Raw genomic sequence first — 20,195 nt, forward strand, 5'->3', positions numbered from 1 at the left:
AAGTGCATGAAAACAGGAGCTCTTATAAGATTTTCTCAATTCAGGATGTATTTTGGGCAGAAATCTCAGGGCTTGTCTACACAGGGGGTTTAGTCCACAGAGTAGATGTGCCAGATAATGCACAACATGCAGGCTGCACAAATATTGTGCACATGGGACAGTTATACCTTTTTTCAATTTAAATCACTGTGTACATATATGGTTGGGGCTTGCTGCATACTGTGTGGCGTTCTTGGAGAGTATCCCTTGGTCCTTTGTTTTGGTGTTGAGTTGTGTATATTCTGGGATTGTTCTCGCTGTACATTGTTGGATGCATAGTGGAAGCCAGTAACATTCTGGGACTTGGGTTCAAATTTTAAAAAATCTCATGATTCTGCTCTCTCCGTCCCATGCTTCCTCTCTTTCTGGGTGGGCTGGCACCATTTTCAGTTTGCTGTCAGCGAGCATGGAACCAATAATCCTCCGCTCCACTATTCTGGCAACTGCAAATACTCAGAGGCTGTTTGGGCTGCATTTTAGCTCTCTGAGCAGGGTGGTTTCATTTTGGAGTTGGCCTGCTGCATTACCAAGCAGTTGATGTGGCTGCAGCAGTGGGTCCTCCAGCTGCAGCAGCTTCAGGAGCAGCAGACGGAGGAAGATGAGGATGACACCAAGCCACTGCTACTGCTGGAGCTATTTCTGGGCTTGGGAAACCAGCTTGTTCTCCAAACCTGGGATGAGCAGCAGTGATGAAGGCAGCCTATTTTGAGATCTGTGTTGAAGTAGCCTTAGAGTTGTAATGGCAGCGTACCAACATGCTGTGCCTCATATCTGTTGAGAAGCAGGTCGCCAATGCCATTGAAAGCTGGCCACTAACAAATGTTATTGATCTGTAACCAACCTATTAGGTGTAGGGAGACTGACTGCTGATGCAATTATTATGCAGATGTGTGATGCCATGCATAAAGTACTGTTGCACCAGGTTATAAAGCTTGGTAATGCTCAGGACACTGATGGCTTTGCATGCTTGGGTTTCCATACTGTATTGGAGCAGCTGATGAGACCTGTGTGCCTATTATTTGCCCTCTGTACCGGAGCTCAGAGTTTATAAACAGAAAGGAGTATTTCTGCCTGGTGCTCTAGGCCTGGTGTGGCAGGCTTATTAACATAAATACAGGGTAGTCTGGAAGGGTCCACAGTACCAGGATCTTTCAGAATGCAGTTCAGTTTACCTTAATGGAGGAAGGGCAGTTGGCATCCAAGCTCACTATGGATATTAATGGTGTGGAGATTGCTTCAACTATCTGGGGAGAGACCCAGCGTATTCTCTATTTTCCTGGTTAATGAAGCCATTCACAGGTCATTTGGACTGAAGGAAGTAACCGTTTAACTATTACATCAGTAGTTGTGGAATGGTAGGTGGGAAGCTGCAGGAAAAAATGTGCTTAAGATTATAACTGCATGTTGTATTTTTCACTATATTTGTGAAATTAAGGGGGAAAGTCTGAGGCCTGAAAATGTGCAGCTGTACATCCAGTTGTTATCCTGGGGGGCAGGAGGGAATGAATTGTGAGCACTGCAGTTTCTTTTATGGGTGGTAGAAGAGGCACATTGTGCCACTCCTTATTTTATCACGTGTCTGTATCTTTATCGTCATCGTCGTCTTCTAGCCTTACTTCCTTTTGTATGTGGTCAGCTCTTCGAGTCTTCCTTCTTCATTGCAGTCTCTCTTGAAGCAGTTCCTCAGAAACGCTGCAGCAAATTAAATCCTTTTGTGTAACATCCATCCATCTAGTTTTGGGTTTTCCAACCATTCTCTTACCCTCCACTTTCTGAGTTTAACACCCTGTTTCCTTTATATTCTTCCAATCTACTTTTTTGTGTGCCCAAATCATCCTGGATTTCCTCTGCTTTTCTATAGTTGGTACCATCTTCACACTTCCCCTAATTCATTTGTTCTGAACATGATCCATCTTTATAATTCTGAGCATCCATCTTAACGTTTTCATTTCCACTGGATTCAATATCTACTCCTGTCCTTTCCTCAGTGCCCAGTATTCTGAGCCATATAAAAGTGCAGGCCTAATTACTATCTTGTAGATCCTATTATTCAGTTTGAAGGGCATTCTCACTTCTCTTACCTCAGTCTATTCCTTTCCTGTTCAGCATACAAGTTTGTAGCTGAGTTGACCATTATCGTGTACTGTTGAACCCGTGTGCACGGATTTCTGTACCTCTGGTAGTAGCTTACCTTGCAGGAAGACAAATCTACAGACCAAATACTGTGTTTTATTTCTGCCTATTTTCAGGCCATTTCTTTCTAGTACCAAACTCTATCTCTCTATCTTTTTCCACTTCCCCTTTACTCTCCTCCGTGAGCCCTACATCATCTGCAGAAAGCATGCACCAGGGTGCTACTGTCTGGATTGAGCACCAACATGAACAAACTTGGAGCTGAGCCTTGATGAACTTCAACTCTTACTAAAAACTGTTCTGTTTCTCCAAATGGGCTTCTAATTGTTGTAACAGCACCTTTGTGCTGTGCCAATACCTTTATTCCAGAAGCTAGGAATAGGTGACAGGGTATTGATCACTTAGTGATTACCTGTTCTGTTAATTCCTTCTGGGGCACCTGGCATTGGCCACTGTCAGAAGACAGGAAACTGGGCTAAATGGACCTTTGGTCTGACCCAGTGTGGCCGTTTGTATGTTCTTATGTTTATACTTTCATGAAAACCTATGAGTTACATATAGGTTTACGGATTTTCTGTGTAAAATTGATTGCTGATTCTTTATGAATGAGTTTAACTGTTTTTAAACAACAATTTATTATAACAACCAAAAATAAACCTTTACTTAAACATGAAACACAATTTTAAAATGACTATAAAAAATAAACTCCAGTGTAGTGAAGGGCAGAACACAACAATAGGGAGAAGCTCCAATTAACAAGCAAGTATATGCTGTACCCCTGCCTCTGCTTGTTCTTGGGCCTTCTGGTGTTGAGTGTTGGGGCTCAAAGTTATCACGGGCATTAGATGGCTTGAAAGAGCTGGGTTCTCAGTTGCAATTGTTGTTACTGGCTTGACATTGGGCTGAGGAGAGGAATGGCCTCTGGGGGCAGGGCTGTGGGGGTACAGTAGGGAAACTGGATCCTGAGTCCTGAAGACATCATGTCTTTCCAGGGACTGCCCTCATTGTGTTCTGATGACTCTTGCTGCTTGTCCCCAGGATGGCCAGCAGGGTCCACAACCTCCTTGGGTTGAGTATTGGAGTAATTGCTCAAAATACTGTCCAGCTCCTCCAAAAATGGACAGGTAATATTTCCACAGTGAGACATTTCCTGGTATCCCTGACTTTAATGTAAGCCATTGTGAACTGTTTCTTCTTTATCTGGCACTGGTCAGCATCCTGGTTGTGACCCCTCATGGAGATCTGCTCAGCAATGTCCACAAAAATATCTCGTTCCAGTGTCTGCCCACAAGAGTTTGCTGCACTGATGGGTTGAGATCAAGGGTCTCAACACACTCCAAATGGCTGCTTGAGGCATATTATAAGGCTTCTGGAGCGATAGTTCAATAGGAATGATGTGGACAAATAGCTTAATTAGTTTTAAGAGCGAGCTGGACAAATTTATGAGTGCGATTGTATGGTGGGGCAGGGCTCAACTGCCCTGGGACTCATTTTTGGTTTATGTCTTATGTTCCCAGGTTCTTGTCATTCATGTTCTAGCCTGTTTTCAGGGACTATAACAAGTTTTTATGGGGTTATTTTAAATATATTACCCATATTTGATTTTATACTGTATTTAAATGTTAAACTTTCTACTTATTATTTGCTATATTTTTAGCATCAGCATTTACTGCTACTGTGATAATTTTATAAGGAAATGTCCATCTAGGTTGGTGAAATGAAGCAAGAACTAGTTGATCTGCAACCCAAACTGGAGGCGGCTAAAGTGGATAATGCAAATATGATGAAGGTAGAGTTAAGCAAATATATTGTTCAGTGATGAAATACATAATTTGAGTTATTTGTAATGACTAAATGATTATTTTAATTAGCAACTATCGTGTTGATAAGGTGGGGTTTCCAGGAAATCTGGCGAAGTAGGGCTTCCCATTAGAGGCTCCTCCTGATAAAGCTCTATGAAGGCCCAGTAGAATGTAAAGCTGTCTCCCATAATGGTGTCCCATAATGGTAATTACTGCGGTGGCTGGTGTCCACATTACCTTCCTTCTGTTGGTGGTGTGCATCCTCACCAGGAGCACTTCCACCGACTGAAAAAGGGCAGTGTGGGAGGCTGAGTGCCAGGGCTCTCAGCTCCATGCAGCTCCCTGCTGGGAGCCCAGCTGCCACCCAGGCTTCTTGCCTCCCTGCTTCTAGTCAGGAGTTTGTGTAGGGGGAGAGGCTGCTGCCCAGGCTTCTTGCCTTCCCACTCCCAGCCAGGAGGAGAGGGTAGCCACCTGGGCTTCTTGCCTCCCCGTTTCCAGCCAGGAGCAGGGGAGAAGCTGCCCAGGACTTGTCACCTCCAGCAGGGAGATCCATGCCTGGAGTCCAGTCAGCTGCCATGCTCCCAGTTAGAAATGGGGAACTGGGACCCCAGGGGGGAGGGGCATCAGGGCTCCTAGTGGAAAGTGGGGAGCCCAGAAGGGAACCTGGGTGGCAATCTGGCTTGGAGAGGACCTAGTAGCAGCCTGGCTTGAGAGACGGATTTCTTGTTAATTTCACAACTTCAGTGGAAGAGAATGACAGCTAACAGCCAGTGTAAGGAATGCAGTGTCTATACAGGCACTGTGTCACCTTAACTACACTGACATAAGCCCTACGCCTCTCATGGAGGTGGAGTTATGATGTTGGTGTAGTAAGGCATGTATATCGGCGGGATATGTAGTGTAGACACTAACATAGTTAGGTCGACACAAGCTGCCTGTAGTGTAGACCAACTCTGTAGTGTAGACCAAGCCTAAGTAACCCTTGAAAAGCATGTAGTACAACGTTTGTGTGAATATTACAGATCCATAATGCCACTTGCAAAGCAATTAGTTTTTAATGAAGAGTGCTTACTTGTACAATATATTTGTCCATACCTCAGAATCTCAGTTATTTGTGGAGGAGCTTTACAGTGAATTCCTGAAAGGGGTAGTATAATTATGCTATTGTATGCTGTCTGTCTTACAGGGGAGATGAGGTTAAGATATGAGCTCTGTTCTTGAAGTGCCTGTGGTTACACATTGATGCTATGTCTAAATTAAAAATGTCTGCCAGCATAGCTATGTTGGTCAGAGGTGTGATCCCTGACTGATATAACTATGCTGGCAAAAGCCCCTAGTGTAGATGCAGTTTACAGGCAAAACTGCACTTTTGCTAGTATAGCTTGTTTTTCTCAATGGGGCTGGAATAAGCTATATTGGCAGAAGCTCAGTTTTGCTGGTATGAACTGCATCTACACTAGGAGCACTTTGCCAGTGTAGTATACCAGTACAGCTGTACCACGGAAGTCCTACTAGTGTAGACATGGCCTAAGGTTATAGGCTGGGGTTTTCAACAGAGCCAAAGAAAGTAAGGTTCCCAACTCTCATTAAAATTCAGTGGATTTTGGTAGCATAACTTGCTCTTAGTAGATGTACGTGGCTGCTCTTACAATAACTGTAGTACCAAATAGAGGGACGTCTTTCTTGACATTTTTTGTCAACTTGGCTGTCACTTAAAAATGGCTTTCTAAAAATACATTCCACCTACTCTGACAAATCTGCATTCCAGGTCAGAGACCCCAGCACCCATCAGCTTTGAGGTAACTAGTCATCACATTTATAGAATTGGGAGGGAGTCATTGCACTGAATTAAGTGATGGCCTCTTCACTCAAAAGAAAGCAAAATGGGTCTAGTCTATATTACAGACTAGAGCCTGTAAAAATCATTTTACATAACAAATCCATTTATAAGTTGCAGCTTGATGCACAAAAAAATCACTGGTAAACTCGTGGTCTTTTACAATGTAAAAGTATTGTAAAAACAGCTATTTGTAGTAACTGTAATCTTAGTGCATGTAGTGTTGGGTTTCTTGGTAGGAATTTCAAAATTCTAGGGGTATAAAGGCCTTATTTAGTATAAGTAACACCTTTTATATGTCTCAGTTCCAATTTCCAATCTAAGGCTGCTTATGTTTCTTTGATTCTGCTAGCTATTGACGTGTGTCCACAGAGGTGTAATGTTACTCCTACAAAATTCCCATTACCTACAGATCTTTTCTTTTCAGTTTATTTTGAGGAAAAAAAATTTATACAGATTAGTGTCACATAAATTAATAATGATTCTAATTTAAACCTACTGAAAAAGACAAAGAAGTAAACCAACATTATTTTGTAGATGCTCTGCCTCATAGCCCCAGACAGTTGACTGAATAAACACCATTCAGTGGCAAGTTTGGTGAATTCTGTTCATGAGTGTTTTCTTTAGATTATAGAGAAGGAGTCTGCAGAAGTGGAAGCAAAAAGTAAAACTGTGAAAATAGATGAAGAGATTGCTACGGAAAAAGCAGCAGAAGCCCAGGAACTGAAGAATGAGTGTGAGAGTGACCTGGCAGAGGCAATTCCAGCACTAGAGGCAGCACTTTCTGCACTTGACACACTTAAGGCAAGCTAAATTTTAAAAAATGACACTCTAAAGAGTTGTTTAATTTTTCTGTGTATTTTGGGTTATTTGCCAAAGAACACGTTAAGGAGAAAACAAGAGAAGGTTTGAAAAAGGTTAAAGTTCTCTGTTTTTGACATCTGGGCACAATCACAATGAACTAGATATGCTTTTATTCCTCTTCTGATTGTTAAAAAGCATACTTCTTTTTGTTGTGTGACACAGAAAGCACTTCTGAGAAAACAGGTTTCAAATATCTTCTCTGCTTGAAAGCCTGTGGGATTTTTTTGTCCCTAGACTTTCTTTATGTAACGCTTCTGCCCATTTGAGTTGGCAGCAACGAGAGCTGCGTTCAGTATTTAGGGGTTCCGTTTCAATAACACAATACAAAACTAGATCGAGCCCCCACCCAGTGACCTGGGACAATTACATACCACCCCCTGGGCGCCTCTGAGAGGCAATACTTCCCCTCTCACAAGCAAGGAGTCTGAGTGTAGCAAAATCCTTTTAATAAAGGAGGGAAACAATGTGGCATTATGTTGGGGAAACACTGCAAACAGGATTCATAACACAAACCATGAGCAAAAGACCTACCCCATCCCCCCAAGTAAGTTTGGCAGTATCCTTTTCCTCTCAGGGTCTTGAGTCCAGCAACCCAAAAAATCACCCAAAAGTCCAACAATCCAAAAGTCTCTGTCCCTGGTCAGTGCAGTCCCAGAGTTCAAAAGTTTATCTGCAGAGTTTTACCTCCCAGTCTGGGGGCGGAGACAACAGTGTTAAGGGGCATCTTACATGGTCCGAGGCCGACTGCCCCTCCTCTCCATGGCGTTCTGCTGCAGCCTTCACTGCTAGCCACTCCACCGGCCGTATCATGAGCCGCTCCAGCTGTCCTGCGAGCTGCTCCAGTCATCCTGCAAACTGCTCTGCTCCACCAACTGCTTAGCAACATATTTTCAGGCCCTCCGACAGCACTCAATGATGTCAGCTCTTAGTAATTTTAGCTCTTTAGTGATATCAGCTTGTAGTAGGGGACCCTCAGTGCTGGTGCACCATTGTCCCAAAGTGAATTCAGCTCAGCAGCCAGTAACTAGACTCCTAATGGAATTAAAATTAGCTCTGATAATCCACAGTAGAGAGAGGAGGAGGTGTAATTGGTATTTCAGGCCCTCAAAAGGGGCCCATACCATCAAGTACAAATACCTGTTCCTAGCCCATCTCAATTCACTGGGTTTTGGAACCCATGTCCCTTGTCTAGCAAGTGCTACTTAGTTGATGGCGAGTCCCTCTGTCATAAAAGTTTCCTTGTCCTTGATTCACATAATCAGGATAACAACATTTTATTCTTCCTGCCCCAATAACAGAGAAACTGGGGATTCCACAGCAGTCAAAGTGACCATTTGGGCTCATGCTAAGCGGGGGGTGGAGGGGTGCCTATGCAAACAAGATCAGCCCTTGAAGTTCTTTTCCACAACTCACCACCAGATGTCAGGGTAGAGCCCATCCTGACTGCTTATATTTATCAGTACTTTCCCAAGACAATATGTATCTCTCCCTTCTTTCCCTGGCTCCCATCTCTCTCAGCTACTAGGTTCTGTCCTTTCTTCTTTTTTCTGGTCCATCTCTGCTTTAGGTTTTCTCTATATGTGACAAATCATCACAAACTTCTTTGAGCGCCACTCTATATATCTTTGTTTTACCATCTTTTTGGAATGAGTGGTTCTGATCATGCAAGGAGCTGTGTTCCTCCTGTTAGATGTTGAGCACCGTCAATTCCTGTTGAAGTCAATGGGAGTTGAGGTCTCTCAGGAAGTGCTCAGCATTAGGCCCTAGTCTCAGGATTAGGCCCTAAATTTGTTGTTTTAGGAGACCACCTGGTCATTACTACACAAAAAAACTTGGATGAGAAGAGGAATCCTGATTAAGATCTTACAAACACATTTATACATGCTTTACTCTCACATGTATCCAATTCAGTTCTTTCATGAGACTAATCACATTCCTAAAGCTAAGCACAAGCATATTGGCAAGACTGGAGCTGTGTTAGGCACTACACACAATTGACATGTTAACATTGGTGTTCAGTTTCTCCACGCAGCTAGGCTTAGGGATGTCCATTCAAGGAATCCATCACTTACATTTTTGTTTTAAAATTATAATATGGCTAAGAATTTTCTGGATCTTGAATTTTTCAGTCACCATTATGACTCAGTTACCAGACTTTAGAACAGTATTGTAGAGAAAATGCCTGCATGAACTGTTCAGTTGGATTTACCAAACATATGAGAGGTCTTGTATGCTACTTAGGGATAAGTACCAAAGAAATCTTTTGACCTAATCTTGGATTTTTGTATGGTTTGTTTACACTTACCAAACTTGCTCTAATTTTGATCTCTCATGTATAAGAAAAAGTTACTGTCTGGTGGTCTCTTCTTGTGTTCAGGCAATATTAACTATAGATTTTCAAATCATCCCTTCTAAAAAAACCCCTATAATTATTATATTTATTGCATGCAGTGTTAAAATTCCTTTCATTTCTGTTTTTATTCACTACATATATGCTACTTGGTCATGAGAAATTGAGAACTTTTTTTCTTTTGTTATGAATGTTGAACTTAATGAATTTTATGTATGATATACAAAACTGTAAATCAATACATTTTATTTTTAAAATGTCACTTTTGTTTTAGCCTGCTGATATAACAATTGTGAAATCAATGAAGAATCCTCCATCTGGTGTCAAACTAGTTATGGCTGCCATCTGTGTTATGAAAGATATAAAACCTGAAAGAATTACAGATCCTACGGGCATTGGAGGCAAGGTAAAATGGCAGAAAGCAAATTTCAAATAAGAATATAATTTTTCTAATATATTTGTTCATCAATAGCAGTTCTTCTCAAATAAAAAATATAGGGCCCTTTAAACTAGACACACATTTGCAGCCTTCAAGAAAAACGTGGATGCAGTTTGTGTATCCACAAGGAGACAGCTTCAACTTCCAATTCACCTGCTATGGAACTACAAAATAACTTGTGGAGTGGAGAGTTCACTGTTTTCTGCTTTCTGTGAGTCCTGGTCCTGTATCTTTCCTTCTCCCTGAGAGTTGCTACTGATTTTGTAGAGACAGGGCAGTTAAGTGGACTCTTGCCTTAGCCACTACATGTGGTGAATCAGGCCAAACTCCCTTATTATATAAGAGGTACTGCCAATCATCAGAGTAAAGGGTCTTCCCCCCCACTCCCCAGTCACTATTATGATTTTTAAGTAGGGTCTGGGGAAATATTTAGTCCGACAGACTTCTCTCTCTGTGGCTGATTGCATTCTCAAGGAGATTTCATCTTCATACCACGTGACCCCATTGGATTTCTTTCCTTTCTGTCTTGGAAAAGAACATTGCTGTAACATTAGAACATTAGGGAAGATGGAGCTTTATATTAATAACATACATGAGGAAACTAAGTGGCAAATACTTTGGATTAGTAGTATATTAAAGCTTCAAAATATAAACAGTCTGAACTAAATCCTTAAACATGCTGCGATTTGACTTTTACCAACCTTCTGTAATAAGTATGCATTCCTGTCTGTTAATTAGAGGATATTTATGAATTCATTTTGATTTCAAAAATTTAAAAGTTCTTCCCTAATTTCCATTGTAGGTCTTGGATTACTGGGGGCCTAGCAAGAAAGTTCTAGGTGACATGAATTTCTTAAAGGATCTTAGAGAATATGACAAAGATAACATTCCAGTAAGTGTTTGGTTAATGTCTTTTGAGTAATGAAATCTGCCTCCAAAAGCATATATAGAAGATATTACACCAAGGGATAAATTACACGGGGCTTTCATGGAAATAAACTGCATGGGGAAGAGGGAATTGTGTCAGCACACAGCAGCTTGCAATCTCAGTTATTCTGTGGGCTTTTAGGAGCAAGTGCCATCTGAGAAGTGAATGACACTATTCACGAAGGGTGCATGGCCAGGGCAGACTGGGAATACAGTGATTCAACTCTTCCTCTCAGTGGCTTCTACCAGTGGTGCCTCCTATGGCATTCCAGCAGGATTTAGAGTTATCCCTCAATAGGTACTCTGTAAGGGATGTCTGTACCACTACCTGCTAGCTGCTTGAGTAAAAAGTTCTGTACCTAGATTTACCCAGCTCAAAAATATGTAAGTAACATCTCCTTGTACCAGCTTTACTAAATCAGTCCCTGTATGTTTACCAGAAAAGCTGTGACAAAATCTTGGGTCTGGCATAATACATTTATTTAGTTTTGAAAGGACTAAATATATCAGTTTTTTTTAATTTCGTGTAAAAAAAAAACAACAACTGTTTATCTGAAAAATAGATTAAATCTGACAGTGTGGATAACATGGTATGATTATATGCCCAGAAATGTACAAGATGCAATAAAAAGATGTGACCTCTGCCTGCAGGGAACTTATCGTCTAAGGGCCTGATCCTTGCAAGTTGCAAGTACACCTCTTCCTCGATATAATGCTGTTCTCAGGAAACAAAAAAATTTACCGTGTTATAGGTGAAACCGCGTTATATCGAACTTGCTTTGATCTACGGGAGTGCGCAGTCCCGCCCCTGGAGTACTGCTTTACCACATTATATCCGAATTCGTGTTATATCAGGTCGTGTTATATTGAGATAGAGGTATACTTAATATCTCAAGATTGGGCCCAGAAGAAATTACACAGGCAATGTAATTCATTCACATACTCTGGTTGAAGATCCAGTCTTCATTCAGTAGAGATAACTTTGGGGATCATCATTAAAAAGCTTTGCTGAAGTCAGTAAATTCTAAGGAAGAATATAAAAGAAGAAAGGGAATGTATTTGTTTCAGAAGGAGGGGCAACTTAAAATAAGACTTGAAGAAGGACACAAAGGATGATGATCTGACTAGGAGGGAAGGTGGGTAAGAATGTAGACATTGAGAAAATTAGAGAAACAAATTAGGGCTGAACTCTGTCACAGTTACCCGTATTGAGTAATTCCTTAGTGATTTCAGTTGATCAACTTTTGGAGTTAAGGTACTGTTCAGCAAGGTAAGAGTAGCAAAACTGGGCCTGAGATAAATAAAGTTTTCCTATGGCTGTAATGTTTTTATCATGTAGGTGACTGTCATGCAGAAGATTCGTTCTGAATATCTGACTAATCCTGAGTTTGATCCACCTAAGGTGGCTAAAGCATCCTCCGCAGCTGAGGGTTTGTGTAAATGGATTATGGCTATGGAAGTGTATGACAGAGTTGCTAAGGTATGTTTTGATACCATTCCTGAAAACTCCCGTTGACTTTAGTGGAAGCGACATACACGAGGACTACAAGACTAAGCTATTTATTATTTATATCTGTTAGTCTATATGGTGCCACAGGACTCTTTGCTGCTTTTACAGATCCAGACTAACATGGCTACCCCTCTGATACTATTTATTATAATTGCATTTAAACTAAAATAAAAGGTTCTTCATTGGAAAATAAATTTAGGACATATATTTTCAAATTTAATAGAGGACTGGGACTATCTGTGAAGATGAAAATAACTGTCAGATTTGATGAAGATAAGATATATTTTACTGAAGCAGCATACAGATTAAAATAAAGTACTATAAAGTCTGTCAAAAACTATACTACTACTTTTATTTTCTGCTTATACCATAAAAGAGGATATCTAAAATTGTGATCCAGGAGGTCCATGGGGAGTGGGTTGTCTAATTAAATATTTTGAGACTCAGGGAAGGGAAAAAGGGGATAGTGAATGCAGAGAGAGAGTCCATGCAAGAGACTTTCTCTTACAGAGAAATCCAAAGAATTAAATAGTTGAGGAATCTCTGCCGTAGGGTACACACACCACTAAATAGAACAGAAATATGTTCATTCTACTAGAAAACTGTGAAAAATATTTGTATGTTCTTTTTTTCTTTGAACAATATAACCTAAATTGCCACCTGTAATTGGATATTGAAAATCAAATTATAAAACAAGTAATTTTTTTGGCCAATGGATGATACTTTGGAACAATATTGTTTTAGAGATTTTTGTATTGTTCTTTTTTTGTTTTAATTTTTAAACAAATTTTTTTAAGAGAAAAAGGAGAACAAATTCTGTCTGCTTTAATCCTTGTTTATCTCACTTCAGTAATTTTTTTTATCAATGGTACTAGCATTGCTGCTATAATAATAATAAAGGTGTCCAATGTTGGACACAAATTTATGGCAAGTATCAATACAATATGTTTGCTGCCTCCGTAATGCAACTTCATTTATTAATTTAATACAATAAGGTTCTGAGCCAATTTAATTTTAATTTTGATTCAAGTAATTTAGAATGAATATACATTGTTAGTTGGCTATACTTCCTAAGCTTCATTCTCAAAAAAACATAGTGCGTTTAGTATATTACACCCACCTTCCTATTCATCACTATGGCTTCTTTCCAAATATGAATATTATAAAATATTCTCTTCCTTACCTTGCAATATTGATCCAAAGTGTTACATTTAGAACTTTGTACACCACTAACCCTATAATATATGGCTTTAGCATCCCTTCATTAATTGTAATCGAACAGGTGGTTGCTCCCAAGAAAGCTCGTCTAGGCGAGGCTCAGCAGTCCTTAGCAGAAACTATGGCATTACTGAATCAGAAGAGAACTGAACTTGCAGCAGTGGAGAATCATTTGGAAAAATTGCAACAAACCTTTGCTGAGAAAACTGAAGAAAAGGCTCGTCTAGAATTCCAGGTGGATCTGTGTGCTAAGAAACTAGAAAGAGCAGAGAAGCTGATTGGAGGACTGGGTGGAGAAAAATCAAGGTCAGATGTCAATACAAATGCTCATTTGAACATGCATCAAAAAGTAGAGACAAAACCTGAGCTTTAGTTCTCTGAGCCTTAAACTTTTGCATCCCTCTATCCTCATTTGGGGACTGGGGCAATCAGGCCCTTCAAAGACTGTCAAAAGACACAATATTGTGATATAAAAAATACTCACCAAAACACTTGAGGCAGTCTTCAAAGCAACATTCAAGTGCACAAATACAATGTTTTAATTATTTCTTTGCAATTCACCTTTAACATAAAGGGAAAACAGTTCTTGTGTTGATGATGTAATCTGTTAATGCTACCAATATAGCAGTTTTAGCTTCTTTTATATGGTATCTTTGCTTATCCATAGATGGTGTAATGCTGCAAATGATCTTCAAAATACATATGATAATTTGACAGGAGATGTTCTGATATCAGCTGGAGTGATAGCTTATCTGGGTGCTTTCACTAGTGCCTTTCGACAAGCGTGTACTAAAGGCTGGAGCAAGTTGTGCAAGGTTAGAAAGTTTATCTTAGGTTTAAATAATATCCTTCATCCCAAGGGATCCCAAAATGCTTAACAATCTGTGAGCCAAATCCTGAAATTTCTAATTTTTTACTTGGTGTCTTAGTAAAAATCATATTAAAGTCAGTGGTCTAAATTTTGCTGATTTACACTTCTGTAATTCTAGAGTAGTTCACTGAATTCAGTGGATGTATTCCAGGTTTACACTGTTGTACCAGCAATGATCTGATGTTGACCCATTGACTTCAGTGAGAGTTTCATGTGAGTAAAGACTAAGTAATGATTGAGAGGACTTCAGAAATTGGCCTTAAATAAATAAAGGAATCACTTTATAAACTAAAATGCAGCCACATGTTGATGGATGGCACAATGCTAGCTAGTCTGTCCAACCCAACCACAAACCAAAAGAATTTTTGCATATTTAGTTATCCTGATAAAAGCCCTGTCCCCAAGTAAAGCCCTTCAAGTAAACCATTTAAATAAACCATTTTCAACACTCATAGACTCATAGACTTTGTTTGAGATGATGCTCCTTTACTGTGTTTCCAAACCTAAGTTTTGAATGGATAAACATGAAACATTTTTAAAGTTCGTAGTGTGGATGCAAACATGTTAAGCACTGTTAACTGTGTTACTTCCCTTTAAAACATTTTAAAAGTGGTTGCATGAAAAGGGCTTGCATACTTGCAGAATGAAATATCAAGTCACAATCTAAGTCCCTGATTCTGCAAAGGGAATTGCTCAGATGGACCCTTACTGCCATACAGCATCCCACTGATTTCAGTTGGACTCCATGGGGCATCTGTTTGCAGTACTGGAGCGTGAAGTATGGTGGATGGCAAAGTGGAAGATAAAGGCTTAGGCTACAATCCTGCAAAGAGACCAATAGGGCTAACACAGGACCAGAATGTTCCTTTTGCAAGATCAGGGCCTTTCAACTTCCACTTCGTTGTTGGATGTTGCTAACTCTAGCTGCTCTTAGGTCCTAATCCTGCAAATAGATGCACCCATTGTTCCACTGAAGTCAGTGGTGTTCCTCATGGGTGCAGAGGTCTATGCTAGCACATATATTTGTATAGCTGGTGCTTTGCTGAAAAAATTATTGCTGCACAGTACTTGCTTGTGCTTTTTTTAAAGATACAGTTGTACCATAGACTTGATTTAGGTAAGTAAGTAACGATGAAGTAATATGTGACTGACCAGCATTGGAAAAGTGCATTGCGTTAATTAGAAGTCCAAATACAGAACAAATAAACCAAAAGTTGGGAAAATTTTCTTGTAATTTAAAGATTTCCAGATAGTTCTGTTTTCCCCACTACATTGCAGTGTGTTAGTTATCATCACACAACATATTACAAAAGGATAAAATAGAATACCTTCAGAACTGGAAAAAAAAATTGAGAAAAATCCCACAAAACTAGGGAAAGTCACCACAAAATTTCTACTAAATTGGGAAAAATTTTCCATTTTCTGCAAAAGTGAATTTTTCCCACCATGATTTTCTCTCCTTGAACAGAAGCCAATTTTTAAAGCATGTTGTGAATAAATTAATACTTTTAACCTAAACAGTATTTTAACAATATTTAAAGAGATGAAGAATAAAGATTTATTTTTTCTTGTAGGACAAAAATATCCCTTGTTCTGAGAACTTCTCCTTGAGTAAGACCCTTGGTGACCCAATAAAAATCAGAGCCTGGAATATTGCGGGATTACCAACAGACAACTTTTCAGTCGATAATGGTGTGATTGTTGACAACTCCAGGCGTTGGTAGGTAACAAAGAAGCTAATAATTTGCTAAAACAAACTGAGATTTCAGACTAAATGAAATTTAGTCTATTTACTAGAAACGGAAAGGTGCTGCATACCCTTCCTCTCCCTAACCCTTCAGTGAAACTTGAGGAGGCATTGTTCCTCACAGGATCAGACCCAATGTTTTCAGTGGGTGAAAGTTTTCCTTCCAGAATATTACAGATAATTTTTTCATCTTTAAATGCAATTGTTGAATTTTATATTGTGATTAAACTTATTTCTGAATTATCCACTAGTTTCCAATGTCTTTATTGTGTACAATGACTTCACACTGCAAAACTATTGACTAATAACACAGATTGATATAAATTTGGTAATTTCTCTTTTTTGCAGTTGTAGAAACATAGAAGGCAGAAAGACATTTTTGACAACAGTTTTAATAAATATTTTTCTTGTGTGAGCCATTAAATATATAAACCATAATATAGAAAAACTGTGTCAGATTATGCACACATTTCAAGGTCCTGTTGCTACTACAGTCAGTTTCAGCTTCACTCTTTGTCATGTTTTAGAGACTAGTGTATTGAATGAAATTGACTTCTGTGCAGAGGGCCAGCACAAGGATTTTCATTATCAAAGACTGATCTAAGGCTTATTTTGACGACGTAAGTCCCACTTAAATGCTGTGGGAACATTGGGATGGCCCTCTGCACAGGAGTGAATTTCGATCAAGAAAAACGTTACAAATTGCAATAATAATGTTCTGTTATTTATTCTGTTCTGGAACCTGAATTTTGCCTACAGGAAGAAAGACACTCAGATATTATTTATATCCCTTCAGTGATCCTCCACTGAAACTCAAACAGCCTACCTGTGAGATACACTAAATTTGTCTGACAGCTTTTGTGCTAAAAGCTTTTGCTTCCTTTAAAAAAAAATATACACACCTCTACCTCAATATAACGCTGTCCCCAGAAGCCAAAAAGTCTTACCACGTTGTAGGTGAAACCGCATTATATCGAACTTGATTTGATCCACCAGAGCGCGCAGCCCCACCCCCTCAGAGCGCTGCTTTACCGCGTTAAATCCAAATTCGTGTTATATCAGGTGGCATTGTATTGGGGTAGAGGTATGTGTGTATATATATAGAGAGAGAGAGACTCATATCTTCGATTAGTGCAAGTGACTATAGCTCCATATTTCAAAACTTGCATAAAATAAAAAATTCTAAAAAAAAATCAGAATTCCAAAGAAGTAATACAACGAAGCTGTCAAAAAAATTCTGAATTCTGACCTTTTTTTTTTTTAAAATTATAAACACCATCTTCATGGCTTTTAACAGAATTCTGGTACTTCTGTTCAAATTGTGACTGTCATACTCAGCCAGTGGACATTCATCTCTTAAAATAATACAGCCATAAAGTATCATGTGTCACTTTCTTCCAGCTCATCCATAGCATAAATAATTTTGAATTTACAAAAAGTCATATACTGAGCAAGTTCTTTGTACTGTACATTCTAGGCCATTAATGATTGATCCCCAGGGTCAAGCCAATAAATGGATAAAGAACTCAGAGAAAGAAAACCAGTTGAGTGTTATCAAGTTCACTGATACAGACTACATGAGAACTTTGGAGAACTGCATTCAGTTTGGGACTCCACTTCTGCTAGAAAATGTTGGGGAAGAACTAGACCCATCATTGGAACCCCTGCTGCTTAGACAAACCTTTAAACAAGGTACAAGAAAATTAGTTATGAGCCCACAAATATGCAACATTAATGCTCATCTAATGATCTGTTTTATCAGCTAATATTTTTCTTCTTTCTTTGCTTTTGCTGCTTATGATCAGAGGAATGTAATTTGATAGCCTTCTTAAGCTGATTTTTACTTTTTAATAAAGTTCACAAATGTCACATTATAGATTTCTTACTTGAAAACTTCACTACACAGCGGTGATATATTTAAATGTAGTAGGTTTGACCCTGCAAAGGTTGAACTCCCATTGACGCTGAATATCTTTTTTCAAAAGTGTTATAATATGCTGTGTAAAGCAAGATATTTATTTATAAAATATGTTTTAACTTAGTAGGCTGTATTTATTGCATTAAATTCTAAGTTAAGAAAAGTTATTATGGTATTTTGCAAAAGTTGCAATTTTTCATGTAAGTATTATCTTCTCAAAGTCATATGATGATGAAGAAAAGGTCTGGGTTTAAGGTGGGAATATCCTTTTTCAAAAAATATATCCTTTCTTTTCCCAGTGATAAAAGGGGTGAAAAGTAAATATATGAGAGAAAAAGAGAGGGTAGAGGGACATGAACACTGAATGTTCTTGTTTTGTTTTCAAAAAGAAAATTGAAACAAAAAATTCATTCAAAACTAAATGAAAAAAATTGTTTCATGTTGAAGTTTGTCATGGCCCAGGATAGAGGACTCTGGAGATCTGTTGTTGGCCGCCCATACCCCGACTGGGGTGACGGGCATGAGTGAGTGAGTGAGTGAATTTTGTCATGGTAGAAAAAGTCTGATTTTTTTGACCAGTTCTAACTACAGTGGATCTGGGAAATCCCAAATCTCACACACGCTAGGGTTTTAGAACTGCACGGTGTGCTGTGCGCATTAATTATTGGAACCGTATTCAAAATAGGCAACACCAGGGCTCAACTCAGTCCGCTACTACAGAGAGCAGATGGCTGTGAATTGGTTTCTCTCCTAAGATACCTGCTGTTGGAGATAAGGATGCAGAGCCTTCCTATGCAGGAAACTCCTGCCAATAGAGCTCTATAAGTCCTCCTCTGAGGACAGTCTAATATTTGGAGGTGTAGGAGTCAGTCTGTGAGCAGCCTTCCCATGGATAAGAGGAAGATGTGTGGGTTGTATGTCCACCCTTTAAAGATCCCCACTCTATTTGAGTGGAAGCTAGGAAATGGATGGTCTGTCCCTGAAGATCTTCTGCTCTTTTAGAGAGAGCTGATCAGACTGGAAGGGGAATAGGGCTGTAGCAATCTCCTATGTCTCTAAAGTTTGAGCCACGGACAACCTGCCCCATATGTGCTTGTTGCAGCAGACGCTGGTGGCACATATATGTTGTAAATATTTGTACAGGGCACAGGTGTGTGTGACACTTTACGGACAAATAAAAGAACTTCCAGGGAAATTTTACCATCTTAAATTATACAAAGCTTGACAGGTGGTAGCAAAAAACAGGAGAATTTGGGTTAAGGTCAAATAAGATTATTGCTTACTTGATATGCTGTGTATGGTTCTTGATGTCTTGTTTTAATACATGAATTGGCTTGAGCTACTGTGAAACAAGAATATGAAATTTAAAAGCAGCCACACAAAACCTGTACCTTTTCCAGTTGTATATGTACAAAGTAAAGGGAGGCCAGAAATGTGTGACCCACTCAATTATTTTTTACCTACTATGGATGAAGTCCTGGCTCCACTGAAGTCAGTGGTATTTATAACGTTGACTTATATGGGGCCAGGACTCACCTTGTTTCCAGCTATTACTATTTGAGGTTACTTGATTTGCTCTTAACAAGACTTTTGCTTTTACTTGATCACAAAAGTAATATTTTTGCATAAATAATTAAAGTGAACAAACATAACTTCTATTGTGATGTTTTCTTGAGATGCCCCAGATTGTGGGTCACTTTGTTACCATCTTGCTTCTAGTGTGAGGGAATTTATCTTGTGGTATCTGGGTGTCAGCCTTTCTACACTGCCAGCCTTTCAGCCACTCATATTCTTCTCAGGACTCTGCCAGTCCTATTTTGATTTGCAGGTTAATTATAGGTGCACGCCAATCCCCAAACACCCTTTGAAGAACTTTCCTCTGTATCATCCAGCCCCTGTCACTGGATACTCACAGTAATTGCCAAGTAAGCTGTCCTCAAGGAGACAGTGTACACGCATGAGAGGGTTACAACTCAGAATCAGTCTCTTTATAACAACACAGCACTGTAATCTATTTATGGTGAAAACCAGTACACATTTATTAACAAAGAACAGCATCACACGCACAAATGTTTGTCTTCTGAACTTTAGGGGGCATGGACTGCATCCGGCTTGGTGAGACAATTATTGAGTATTGCAGTGATTTCAAATTTTTTATTACAACAAAACTAAGAAATCCACATTATATGCCTGAACTGGCTACAAAAGTTTCTTTACTCAACTTTATGATAACACCAGAGGGACTTGAAGACCAGCTACTAGGTATTGTTGTTGCAAAAGAGAGGTATGTGTTTGTTTATTGCAAATAGGCAAATGAAATATTCTAAACAAGAGACTTTGGGAGCAATTAAGAGAAATGTTCATAATAAAACGGGGCAATTGTTAATTATTCTAAATGTCTTTTTCATAACAACTATAAACAATACGAGTATTCTCGCTGTCTTATTTAAGATATTTCTACGGGGTCCATCACTATAGTATCTGTGAGTCATCTGAGATATTGGAAAAGTGTTTTGCTATTTAACATTGTCACTGAGCAA

The 20,195-nt window shown here is 39.2% G+C and overlaps 1 protein-coding gene across 4 annotated transcripts in view; it reads left to right on the top strand.

Annotated features, from left to right (window-relative positions):
• Positions 1-20,195, top strand: part of DNAH12 (dynein axonemal heavy chain 12) — a 159,719-nt gene that overhangs the window by 103,145 nt on the left and 36,379 nt on the right. For all 4 annotated transcript variants that reach the window (XM_050958412.1, XM_050958411.1, XM_050958410.1 and 1 more), the window contains 10 exons: positions 3,881-3,961; positions 6,439-6,615; positions 9,300-9,431; positions 10,267-10,356; positions 11,731-11,871; positions 13,184-13,425; positions 13,787-13,934; positions 15,565-15,710; positions 17,215-17,429; positions 19,747-19,939. In XM_050958412.1, the coding sequence (XP_050814369.1) occupies positions 3,881-3,961; positions 6,439-6,615; positions 9,300-9,431; positions 10,267-10,356; positions 11,731-11,871; positions 13,184-13,425; positions 13,787-13,934; positions 15,565-15,710; positions 17,215-17,429; positions 19,747-19,939 (1,565 nt within the window). The remainder of the gene's footprint in view (positions 1-3,880; positions 3,962-6,438; positions 6,616-9,299; positions 9,432-10,266; positions 10,357-11,730; positions 11,872-13,183; positions 13,426-13,786; positions 13,935-15,564; positions 15,711-17,214; positions 17,430-19,746; positions 19,940-20,195) is intronic.

Source organism: Gopherus flavomarginatus, chromosome 6, assembly GCF_025201925.1.
Source record: "Gopherus flavomarginatus isolate rGopFla2 chromosome 6, rGopFla2.mat.asm, whole genome shotgun sequence".
Taxonomy (NCBI): Eukaryota; Metazoa; Chordata; order Testudines; family Testudinidae; genus Gopherus; species Gopherus flavomarginatus.